Source organism: Natator depressus, chromosome 4 (genome assembly GCF_965152275.1).
Source record: "Natator depressus isolate rNatDep1 chromosome 4, rNatDep2.hap1, whole genome shotgun sequence".
Lineage (NCBI taxonomy): Eukaryota > Metazoa > Chordata > Testudines > Cheloniidae > Natator > Natator depressus.
Genome location: NC_134237.1, coordinates 89,866,344 through 89,879,145, shown reverse-complemented (window position 1 = coordinate 89,879,145; position 12,802 = coordinate 89,866,344). Strand labels below are relative to the sequence as shown.

The following is a 12,802-nucleotide window of genomic DNA, read 5'->3' as shown; positions in this document are numbered from 1 at the left end:
TAATCTATACAGAAGCCCCTGGAACCCCATAAGATTGGGTCCCTAATCCATGAACTATTGGAACTCATTTACAAAACTTTTCTTAAACATTACATGAATATATTGTCTCATACTATAGAATTAGAATTTATAATCCCTATTCCATGACGAGATATCTTTGAGCTATAATGTATCTTAATTAAAACTATCTTTAGATAGTTTTTTTCCTCAAAAAGCATTTTATTAAAAAAATCTGATTTAAATAAAAAATCTGACTTTTTTTTATTTTTTTTTTTTAAAATCATTGATTTTTATCCACCCTGATTTGATGTCTTGTCGTGTTTTTGTTAGGAGGAGAAATTAATGATGTGTGTCAGGTATTTCTTTGGTGAAATCCTATTTACAAAGAACGTACACTCCCCTATTTCCCAGAACACAATAGGAACAACTACAGGCAGTTTCTTTGCTCACAATTTCTAAGCCTGTCTTTCCTGTGCCTGAAGGGGATCTGACTCTGCTCCCTCTCAGGACTGTGTTCATGACTGTTTCTCAGCTTTTCTGATGGCATTCTGATGGCTTTCACAGGGACAAACCATTTGCAGCCACTCAATGCTCCAGTCCCCGTGTTTCCAATCAGTCCCCAAGGAAAATCCTCAGCCTGCATGGCTTAGCTGTTTATCAGCTCTGCATGTGCCCTAATGCCCTGGGGGTGGCTTCCATTGTCTCCAGCTATCTTATTCCATAAAGACAGGTTTCAGAGTAACAGCCGTGTTAGTCTGTATTCGTAAAAAGAAAAAAGAAAAGGAGTACTTGTGGCACCTTAGAGACTAACCAGTTTATTTGAGCATGAGCTTTCGTGAGCTACAGCTCACTTCATCGGATGCATAGCATATCGTGGAAACTGCAGAAGACTGCAGAAGACTGGTTAGTCTCTAAGGTGCCACAAGTACTCCTTTTCTTTTTTCTTTTTATTCCATAAAAGAGCTTAATTACTTCTTCTGTTTAGTCTGAATGGAAGGTGGCTAGCATGACCATAAGTTTTAAAGGGGCTGTGGTTGCCTATAGATCAATGACACTGTTTGATGGCAGCCATAACCACAATACCTTATCTCAAAACAGATGATTGTTCTTTTACACTATCCAACTTAATATTGCATAATAAATTATTGAAAGGTAAGTCCTTCAAAAATTATTCCACATGTTGCTTAATTACAAGAAATAAATACTTAGAATTTGTAAAGTAGTTGAAAATCAGTCCTACAGAAATCATCAAAAATAATTCTGTCCACAGGCCACCTTAAAAAAAAATTCTTAAAAATATCTATCACTTTATTTGAAAAAAGTTAAAAACTACCATGTTTCATCTAATGACATTCAATTCTCAGACCTGACAATAAACACTCCTGATCTTCTGTAGTGAATGGCAGGGGAATGTTCTTTTAATTCCAGCTCTGATGTATCTCCCTCCTCTTCCCACTCTGATCCATCTTTTTCTCTATTCTCTGCTCTTATTTGTATCTTTGTTTATTTCAGCTCTGACCTATTATTTTAACCTACTAGCTGTGGTGTAAAACTTTACAGTGCAGAACAATATGAAAGACGAAAATTAGGCTGGAAAACTATTTGATATGAACAATTAATGCCAAAAGGGATTGGTGATAGTTGATCACCAAGCCGCTGGGCCTATACCCATGCAGAATTAATTCCTTGTCAGATTGAATTATCTTGGAGGCTAAAAGTCTTGAAGGTTTTATTTTTTTTACATATCACAAATGCTGAAAATTTTTGTTTTTGTTGCCTTCTGCTTTTCCAGTGTTGTTTTTATTTTTCAGTGTTTTAACTTCCATTGTTTTCACAGTTATGCAGAGTCAAAGCAATGGAAGTTCTGTGAAGAAATCATGAGGGTTTAAAAAAAAAAAAAACAACACACCCCAGAGTGCAATTTTTTCTCTTTATAAGCCAGTTTGAAAGGAAGACTACTAGCCAGTGTACAAAATCAGATTAACCAATGGAAGTTCAGAGTGACTCCATTAACAAGGAAATTTATATTGGTAGTTATTTGTAGTCTGTTTTAATTATTATCTGTGCAAATACTTAAGTATTCCAGAAATTAAAATAATAGTATTGATTTGAAGACTCACCGTAAACTGGAAATCTTGTAAGTTTTAAAAAATGATTTAAAAGTAGTTTCATGTTCTGCACCTGGCCTTTGAGTCCTGTCAATTTCTGTGGGTTTAGTATCAGATTTTTTTAATTCAATTTTTTATTTTCTCATCGGTGTGAAAGTCCAAACAAACAAGTAAAACTGACTGACTCTACAGGCAAAACAGTGTAACTGGCATAGACTAAAGGCCCAATCCTGCAAGCACTCTTCTCAGGTTGACCATTGTGTGTACATGGAGTTCCGAGTATGACCAAGGTCAAAGTACTGTCAAATATAGGAAGTGAACAAATGGGGAGGAGTGGGGAAAGAGAAATACTGTACTGACCCTTAATAAAAGATACAAGTTTCTTAAGATATATATAAACTTGTTGTATAGAAAACCCACGTCTGAAAACTTTCCCAATCAAACCACCTTTCTCATTCCATTTATGATTGCACAGTAAACTAGAACTGATTGTAGCAATGAAAATGACCTGACTTCACTGCATGGTTAAATAATTAACAAAAGTAATGTTCCATTCATACTCATCACACCATTTTCAAACATTTATCTCAAAAGGAAATTTCTTCATTCAAGACTACATCTATGCCAAGTATAAAGCTGTAAAACAAGGTTGTCTATGCAGATGATTCAAAGAATGAGCTCCCTGCCACAAAGTGGAGCTTTTAATATTTGCATAGGCTTCTGTTTTGATTTTCAGAGCATGGATGATGCCATGAGAGATTCTTTCAGTGTTTGCAGTGGGATGAGGAAAATCCTCACACCTGGTCTGAAGCAGACCCAGGGAGGTGGGCCAAATTTGTTTCCACACCTCCCTCTTCTTACATTTTATCATTAAACGTTCCCTTAGTTGGTGCAGGGCTGAAACCACATTAAAGATGGCCACCATTTTTCCACAGCATTTGCTGCACGTGAAAGGGAGGCTTCCTGTAACAAAGATGGCAGCCATTGCCTACTGTTTTTGAAAACTCAGGACTCAGGCAAGGCTGCCTTTAAGGAAAATGGTCTCACTTCCCATGCTCAATGGACAGGAAGAGGGCACGGCAACATAGGGAGCAGTAGCGATGCCTAAAGGGAATGAGGGAGGGGTGTGACAGAAAAGGAGAAGGTGAGGACGCTGGGCCGATGAAGGGGACGGGAGGGGAAATACAGAGACTGCGGGAGCAAGGGGGGAGAACAGTGAGGGCAGGATCCTGGCTGCAGTGTGGAGGGATGCAGGATAATGCTAGTGAGTGGGTAGCAAGAGACAGAATGGCAGCCTCCCACCCTAAGGATAAGGGAGACTAAACCCTTCCCCCTGTGCCAGTAGCCTGGGAAAGGCCTCCATTCATGTGGGCCTGGTCAGGGCTGGATTCGCCAAGCTGCAACGAGCAGCATGCTCCAGCTGGGGAAGAGTTCACCCCGAGAGACTCCCCCCGCAAATACTTCCCCGTGACTTGGTTTAATCTTTTTATTTTGGGGCTGGGTCTCACTGAGGATTTCTTGTAACCCTTGTGGCTGGCAAGTGTGTATTCCCCCCCCCGCCCCCCCGCTGCAGGGAGCAGCCCCCGTTTCTGTGGCACCAGTTACCCCGGCCCGGGGGCCCAGGGCCCGACGCGATGGTTGTGGGCCTAAGGCAGGCCGGCCCTGTAGCCTTCTCCGCAGGGCGCCCCCTCAGAGGGGATTCTCTCCCCATTATGCCGCAAGGGCCAGGCCACCTTACTCCTTCCCGCACTAGACCCTGCCGGGTGAGGGGGCAGGCCCTGTTTCCCCGCCCCAACCCCCGTTGTCCTGCCCCCAGCGGGGCCGGCCCGGCGTCCTAGTGCTTCGGGGGCGGCGGGGCCGGCCCTTTCCTGTGTGTGTGTGTGTGTGTCAGTCACTCGGCGGGGGGAGGGGAAGCGCTGAGCGAGGGAGCCAGCGGCGGCTCCTCGGCGGGGGAGGGGCGGGCACTGCACACACCGGCCTCCGCCGCTCGGAGCTCCTCGGCTGCCGCTAGAAGCGCCTGCGGGGCCCGCGCGGGGAGCCGGCGCGGCGGGCGCCTGTGTCTGCGCTCGGCAGGGGCCGGCGGCTATGTCGACCGGCGAGGTGGAGCGGCTGGCGGCGGACCTGAGCGGGACCGGCGGGGATGAGGAGGAGGAGTGGCTCTATGGCGGTACGGACCTTCCTAGGCCCCGGCCTGGCCCGGCCGCCGCGGGCTCCCTCCCTGGCGCCGCGGTACGGGGACAGGCCGGAAGGGGAGCGCTAGGCCCCAGCGTGCGCAGCACTCGCTGTCCCCATCAGCTAGGCCGGCTCCCTGGGCCGGGCCGGGCCTGCTGCCTCCCGCCCCGCGTGCCCACCTCCCGCGGGAGCCGCTCCGGGGGCCTGCTGGTGCGGGAACCACCTGCTAATGCGGCCGGGTTGGGGGCTGGGCATGGCGCACCCCGGGTCTCCTAATAACTAGTGTGATGATTACAGTGATCTGCGGCCCTGGGCCCCTCCGCCCCATTTCGGCCTGGTCCCCGCCTAGTGCCTGGCCGCCCGAGGGTCTTCAGCGCTCCCTTCGTTATCCCCTCCTCCTCGGGCCTGAGGCCGCTGCTTGTTGTGTGCGACCCCTTTTAAAAAGTCCATGATTCTCTCTGGTCTTGTAACTTCGCCATCACCATCCTATGTAGGCACTTCCTATATCTAGACTCCTCTGAAATACCACAGATTTAAAATGTGTATTTCCAAGTGTAGTTTCCTATCCTGTATAGCGACTGTACCATTGGCTCTAGAAGAGCTAAGAGGAAAAGGTTGTTTGGACACTGGGTTCATATAATGCTTCAGTCTATAATCTGTACCAAATCCACTCGTTTTGGAAAGGAGGGTTAGAATATAGTGACTGCTCATAATAGATGTGCGCTAAGAGGGGTTTCATTTTCTGAGAGGTAGTAGTGGCTCAGATACTTCGATGAAATCCTGGGGTGTGATTGGTATGGGAGTACTGAATACATATTTAGGGACCATTCCTGCAGCCTTCATTCACCTGAGTAGTTTCACCAAAATCCATGGGGTTGCTTGCGTGAATAAAGATAGCAAGATCAAAGCCTTATTTTCTGTCATGCCTTTCATATAAATTATCTTAAAATTCTTTGAATTCTCAACACCAATAAACTATCTTAGACACTTCTTGTTGTAGATTAAAGTTTCATGTACATAACTCACATTTCAATATAATGATAACAGTAAATAAGTGACCTAAAAATGAAAACAAGTTTGAAATACTGTAATTGCTCTTTCTCTTTTTGGTTTGAAACTTGTAGAGCTTGACTTCCTTGGGTATGTCTACACTGCCACTGGGAGTGAGTGTCTTAGATTGGGTAGACAGCCTCTTCAGCTAGCATGCTAAAAATAGCCGTGTGGACGTTGTGGCCTGGGCTCAGAGCTTGGACTGTCAAACCTAAGGTGTTGTGTGGGCTTGAGAGCCTGAGCTTCAGCCCAAGCCACAACATCAACACTGCTGTTTTTAGCATGCTACCTTGAGCCTCGCAAGCATGAGTCTGTTTTCCCTGACTGGGAGGCTTGCGTCCAGCTGCAGTGTAGACATACCCATTTACCCTAACCACATTAATGCTGCCTGCAGACTAAAACCCTGATACCACAAAGGGTCTGTTTGTGGAGCTCTGTTGGCTTAAGTGGGGTGCTGTGTTGGCTCACATGTCAGACCACACAGATCCAACTCAGGATTGGAGGGTCCACAGTTTTATTTAGTGGCATATTTAAAAGGGATCGTTGTTTACATAAAGTCATTTGGTATAGGATCAGAATTAGAGCTTGCAAGATACTCTGCTATTTTTGACTTCATGGTTTCTAATACATAATTCTTAACTAATGTGTTTTTCTTTTGACAGATGAAAATGAACCAGAGAGACCAGAGGAACAAAAAGCTAGGTGAGTGTCTTGACAGTTGTGAATCTGCTAATGTAGTTGTGCAAAAAGTGTATTCAGAACAAATCATTTCACACCTGTTTCTTGCAAAGTGATAGCCACTTGTAAGTCTAACTTTAAATGAATTTGGGATGTTCAGTCTTAAACATGAAAGTTCACTTTTAGTTCAGGGTTATCTATATTGGTGCTTCTCAAGCTATCTGATGTGGGGGACTGGCAGTTTTTTTTTCCAATGTGCGCACAGACCAGCAGCCGATGGCTCTCCGCAGACCACCACTTTGAGTAGCACTGATCTATATCACTATAGAAAGGACTAACAGATTTCTTTAACATAGCTTTTGTTACATTGGGAGCCTGCTACTGTAGAACGAGGGACCCCTGCCCCCACACTTAAATGGATTGTTATAGGAGGCATAGGGATATCTGCTGTAATTTACAGTATTTGCAATGAACATGAAACATAAAATTTCAGCATAGAAGCTACAGTGAAATAAGAACATTTTGCTCTGTTTTCCAGGGGTTACTGCTCTCTTTGGAGGGCACGTGACACAAAAGATATTGACCAATGAAGGCATCCAGAACAATAAATATGATATTAAAAATATCAGCATGGAACCATTCACTTTTGCTGGTTCTTGGTTTTTATTCGTTTGACTTGATTAGTGTGTTCCTAAAGTCAGATTCTAGGGTTGAAACATATACTGAATGTTCCTGGGGATTGACTTGTTGGTGATGTACATGTTAGATTTCAGTTAACCCCTTTTAAATTGTTCCTGAGGAGTGGAATTGTCAAGAATGACTGAGATTCCCGAGCAGTAAGTGTTTTCTAGGTACCCCGTGACCAGGCTACTTAGTGCCTTGATGGTAAGGACTGAAATCTTCTATTTGATATGATTTTCTGTAGTGAGCAGAGGGCAGGTGTGATATGCTCACAGTATCTTGTGTTAGTGAGGAGATGTGCTGCTGCATTCTAATTTCCTCAGCAGTGGAACTGTCAGGCCCACATAGATTGTATTGTTGCAGTTCAGGCAGGAGATGACAAAGGCATGAATTACCAAAGCCAGGTTGTTATTCACAAGGATAGGACATGCCTTCTGGCCAGCGAGAGATGGTAGAACATGTTACTTGCATGTGCTGCTATGTGAGAGTTTAGCTTCAGCAAGGAATCCAGGAAAGCCTCCTAAATTGCACAGTGCCTACAAACTCTTCTTGGCATTTTATTCTACCTATCGGTATAACCTAAGTCTTACAGCGGTTTAACGTCAACCAGCTTTCCTTCATCCTAGAGCATATCTGAGCCAAGCGTTGGTTTAACTTGGTGACAGAGATCATCCAGACATCCCCACAACTGCAGCTGTGCCCAGTATCCCCTGCAACTGCAGGGTGTGGAGACTGAGATCCTGCCAAGATATAACTCGGGAAGGCTGCATCTTCATTTCTAGGCTGCAACTACACTGAAGACTTTGGCCCAGGTATTTAGGTGTTGCTGTGCTCAGCGTTGCAGAGCTTAATTGTTTTAGAGTCTGATCCCCACAGTCTATGGTTTTAGACTCCTAAGTGCCTAAATCCCTTTTGAAAAAGATTTAGGTTCTTAAATCAGGTGTCGTGACACTGAGCTCAGCAATGCCCAAGTACCTTTACAAATCTGGGCCTTTTAGAAGTTTTCCCATGATTAGCGCAATGCAGTTCTGCTGTTGCTGATGGAAGCGCTAAAGTAGATTAGAGATCTGGCATTTTTACAGTGTCATCTAGACATGCTGTTTTAGTGTGTTTTTTTTTTTTTCACTATAACCTATAGATAAGCGTGACAATAATTTTTTTCTTTTATAATTTCAGCAGATAATATTGCTTACATTGATGAAAATAGAAAAATGCTAAAAATTAGCACAGTTGGAGGAAATGATGGGAGTCAGACAATTATTGAATGAAAGTAGATGTTGAGATTCAAAAAGTTAAAGCTTTATAAACCATTAAAACACAACTTTTCAGCAGCACATGTCAAAATATACAAATAAATATCCTGAAATCAACAAATTATACCTGTTTTTACTGTTCATTCATAGTGAATTTGTAACAAGCCTAAATCACTGAATGTTGACTCTATACTCTGCCTATCTGTAAATTTTGGTTATCATCTATGGAAATGTATTTCTGTTTGTGTGTGTGTATCGAGAAATCCACGTGTACCAATTAAAAAATCTAATCCTTCGAAGCCTGCTTATAGTCACCCATAGTAACTAGCTCAGAGCAGGGTTAGATGACAATGTTAAAGGACTAAACCAATATATTCAACCTTTTCCACCTTTGCAAACACTGATGCTGAGGCTGCACTGGTGTTTAACCAATGGTGGAAGAATTGCTAATAATTTTCAGTGTCATCAAGGCCACAATGTGGAGTAGCTGTAGTAAGTGCTTTATTCCCTGCTGGAAACAACTATTGCAAGACTGGCCTTTCTTCTCTGAATTTTCGGGAGCAACTGCATCAAGACTGGATTTTTTTTACCCCTCCCTCCAGAGGGCAATGGTGGGGTAGAGATTTGAAATTCAGTGCTTTACAGCTGTCTGTTATGTAATGACTTCTGTATTCCACAGTGGATTCAGTTCTAATGGAGTGAAGCTTCACTGTAAGAGGAAAGAAAGTCCACTAAAATGCACTCAAGCAATTTGGGACTTGCATACTCCCTTCATATGGAAGTAGAATCATTATATATGATCGATTATGATCATGTTCCACTGTATCTACTACTTGTAAACATTTGAATCCAGTTTTGCTATCCACGGGGTCATATTTGTGGACAGGAGTCAATGAAAATTTAAACAAATTTCTTATAATGAAATAATCCCTTTTGTTTCAATCTGTTTTCTAATACTGCTTTCATATTGGTGAGTCTTCTGATATTGATGGTGGAAATTACACTATCTTGTTGCCTTCTGATTTTCTAATATCTTCTCTAAATAATCTCCAGATTCTTCTTCCCTATAGTGTTTCATTGAAATGCCCGTGAGGCTTTCTTCTTTTCTAGGTTTTCAGACCCTTGGGGCTAGATTCACAAAGTCCAACATTTACGTGCCACTGGCATTCACTAAACTACTGCTCAGCTGCTGCCTAATCACCTTTAAAGGATAGTATTTAGGCTTCACTCCCTCATCATTTTGTACTGGTTAGCTTAGGCAGCTCTCCACCAAGCATGCTGACTTCTGTGAATCCCTTATTTTTAGGCACCTAACTCTCCCTATGCATTGTGTGGGGAGACAGCTCAGGATTGTGAATTCCACTAGGTGGCAGAGGGCTTAAGTCCCCCTTGGGAATCTAGCCTTCAGTGTAGTTGTTCGATTTCATAATCTTGCTGCCACCGGCTCCATTTCAACAACTTTTGTCAAAATGGCTATCGTGCTAGTTTGCTTAGTTAGGTGTGCAGTAAAAGTGATTTGTCGCATTTGAGTACAGCTGACGATGAAAAGAAATACTGAAAGAACACAGAGCCATGGAAAGTTAATAATGTACCTGCATTCTCCGAGATTCACTGTACTTGAGCATGTCTAATCAAAAATATTTTCATGCTTATTGAACCAGCTCTGTGGCAAATAAACTTTAAATTGTATTTGCCATAGTAATAAAATGTGCTGGACTAGTTATTTGATGTATTGCTTATTTTTAAGGCTTTGTAATGATCTCATAATTAATGTCACACTGGAAAATCTGTTTTCTTTTTAGATTATTGACTATGTGGTAGTTAAAATGATCAGCTGTTAAATGAGTTGGTTCCTGCAGTTTTTAGTCAATAGTGCCACAATTGACCACAGAACAAACTGTCCTGATTGACAGTAATTGGCATCACTATTTGCAGTGTGTTGAATGGATACTAAACTATCTCCTAACCCCTAAATTGGCTTATTTGAGGTTCGAACAGAGTGGGTGTTAGCCGATGGCCAGGGATGTTTGGTGAGGTGCCAGTTATGCCCGTTTATACCATCCGTGACTTTAACCGCTAGGACGCACTGTCCCTTCGCGGCGGGCAGCCCAGGCTAGGCTGATGGATGCCCCAAGGTCCTAACCACCCGTGACTTTAACTGCTAGAGCTCAGAGCTCCTTCGCAGCGGGCAGTCAGGATTGACTGACAGGTGCCCCAAGAGTTTGCCCCGTGGAGGCGGCACAACTCAACGCTAGGCTCTTAGTACTCTCACCTAATGGCCAGGCTTTATAGCCAAAACGGCTGAGGTTCTTTAGTTGTGTTGGCTGCTTCACAGTAAACCAGAGAAACAAGTCAGGCTTATGCACAAATGGTTACCAAAATTTATTAAACTAGATTCTAATCATGTGATTACAAAATTGCTAGTGCCTACTTATTTAAATGTAGAGATGTTACACACACAAACAAGTTACAAAACTGAAGCTACAATCCCAAAGAAAGAAAACAAAGTATAGAGCTTTATTTCAAAATATGTGTACACTAAAGATAGGAGATCAGGTGTGGGTGCTTCTTACCCTCCTTGCATCTCTCGATTCCAGCGGTGCCAAGCCAGGATCGGTCACTCAATTCCGCGGAAAGACGAATAAGGGACAAGGCTTAGGGACCCTCTTAGCTGCAGAAGCCTTGGGAGGCTGTCACTTATCTGACCAGCAGATAGATAGTGAAAAGCACTCAAAAATCATGGTGCTGTAGGTCCCCTACTTATACCTCTGTACTCCTTTATTCTCTTTCTCCTTTCTTGTGCCAAATTGGGGCTGGTCTATCTGGGTGACGCCAGCTCTCGCAAGAGTAGTTTACACTTGCAAGGGAGAGAAACAATAAGTGTCAACTACTGGACATTCCTTTTATTAGGGTAAATATTTTCCCACCTAGGATGTTGGTGTGTGTGCATCATGCTGTTTTAGTAGGGGCTAAGAGCCATGTCTGTCACAGGGCCTCTGCCTGCTGTGAGCCCAATTGTTGTATATGTTCCCAGTGGCACATTGTAGCAGCACACCTGTGCTTCTCTCAGCTTCATGTTAAGTGCCCTGTGGTTTTTGGCTCCCGTGTGTTTCCAGCAATGCTGGTCTGGGAGGGGCTGTTGCCTGTCTGGCTACAGTGGGGAAGGTAGTAGTACTACTAATGCTCTAGTCTCCATTCTTGTAATTCCAGCAAAATTCAAAAATGTTACATTCAGTGATTTGTTTTTTAACTTGACAGTAGCCAGTGTGTCAACAGTGATGTGAAACACCTAGGTTTGAATCCCAAAACCAGATTCAGTCGTGGTAACGAGCAGGTACAACTCTCATTGAAGCATTGGGAGTGTTGCCAACTTAAGTTAGTACTGAATTTGTTTTTTTGACTGATTGCGCATCCAGAAAGAAGCTGGGACAACAGACCCCATCTCAAATAAATCTGTTAGTCTTTAAGGTGCCACTGGACCCCTTCTTGTTTTTGTGGATACAGACTAATACCTACCCCCTGATACTAGACTCCATCCAGGGGCTTGAGGAAATAATTTTAAGTACCAGTATTCTCTTTTTCAGTTAAGGAGCATTGGTCAGTGTGGCTCTTGTATGTTGTTTTGTTTGTTAAGCAACATAAACAAGGATGTCAACAAAGTGTTAGAAATTTAGTTTAGTAGTCAGTTTAGTAGTCAGTTTTTGCTGTCTCAGAAGCAACAAAACACTGGCTATTGAGTTAACTTGTTTATAAATTTCAGAGTGCCACAATGACTTAAAAAACAAACAGAATTTTCAAAACTGGTGGACATTACAAATCAGGTTACAACAAATTTAAAGGCCAATCAAATGTTGTATTTAAAATATCTTATACTATTGTGCCAGATAAAAAAAGAAAAAGAAACCTTGATAGAGATTTTTTTGAAGCATTCTTGGACGTTTAGGCACACGTCTTTCACCATTTTAATCGAAGACGTGTCTAAACAACCTAGTCATAGTAAAATCTGAGTCCTCATTTTGCATACTAAGGACCAAATCCTCCTCCCATTATACTCAATGAAAAAGCTCCCTTATGACTTCAATAGGTATAGGATCCAAACATGGTGAAAAATTGAAAATACAGTACTCTAAAAATATCTAGTTCACATAATTTGTGTCACCTCATAACTTAATGTCAACTTTACACTATCTCTTAGAATATTTTTGCTTAGCAGTCATATAAAAGACTGCTGGGACATTGGCTGTACTTCAAAATACTGTATCAGTGCTTTTCACTGTAACATGTAGGTACACGTAGTAACTAGCTTGCATTTTCTGTTTTTAAGTGCTCCACCTCCTTCTGCAAATGAAGAGGAAGCTGCTGAAAATGGTGTAGTGAAAACGGTAATTTTAAATATATATTACAGACATTCGTTAATATGCTTTGCTTTCACATGGGGCAGTGATAATTTCAGTGACTAAAGAACTTCGCTAAAGTAACTGACTTTACATGTTAGTTTGTAAGTTGTCACTTTATTTGGCTAATTTTCAGTTCATTTTTTATGTGCAGTGCTTGCCAGAAATTTCTTAACACCCGAAACAGTACTTATTCTGTGACCTTGTGTGTCTCTCGTGGGTTAACCTTTCACTAAGAATTACCTTTAAGATGGGTCTAACAATGACCTAACAGGAATGTTGAAACTTATCTAATGTTTGGAAAGTGTTTTGTGGTTGTCGGATTAAAAGCACTGTGAAAATGCTAATTACTATTAGTGCTGCAAACGGTTTTTTGGGGGGATAATTCTGATTTTGTAAATGAACAATGGTTTTAATATTTTGGACACATGGAGACAACTAGTTAGTACAATGTTTTAAATGTGTA

The 12,802-nt window shown here is 42.4% G+C and overlaps 1 protein-coding gene across 9 annotated transcripts in view; it reads left to right on the top strand.

Moving 5' to 3' along the window:
• Window positions 1–4,147: 4,147 nt before the first annotated feature.
• The window catches only part of FIP1L1 (factor interacting with PAPOLA and CPSF1), a 70,666-nt gene continuing 62,011 nt past the window's right edge, over window positions 4,148–12,802 (top strand). For 2 of the 9 annotated variants that reach the window (XM_074951402.1, XM_074951401.1), the window contains exons 1-3: window positions 4,150–4,275; window positions 5,993–6,032; window positions 12,267–12,324. In XM_074951402.1, coding sequence (XP_074807503.1) covers window positions 4,194–4,275; window positions 5,993–6,032; window positions 12,267–12,324 — 180 coding nt within the window. In that variant the 5' untranslated portion in view covers window positions 4,150–4,193. Of the gene's footprint in view, window positions 4,276–5,992; window positions 6,033–12,266; window positions 12,325–12,802 lie in introns of all 9 variants that reach the window. The other 7 variants (XM_074951408.1, XM_074951407.1, XM_074951410.1 and 4 more) reach the window with 5 other exon arrangements.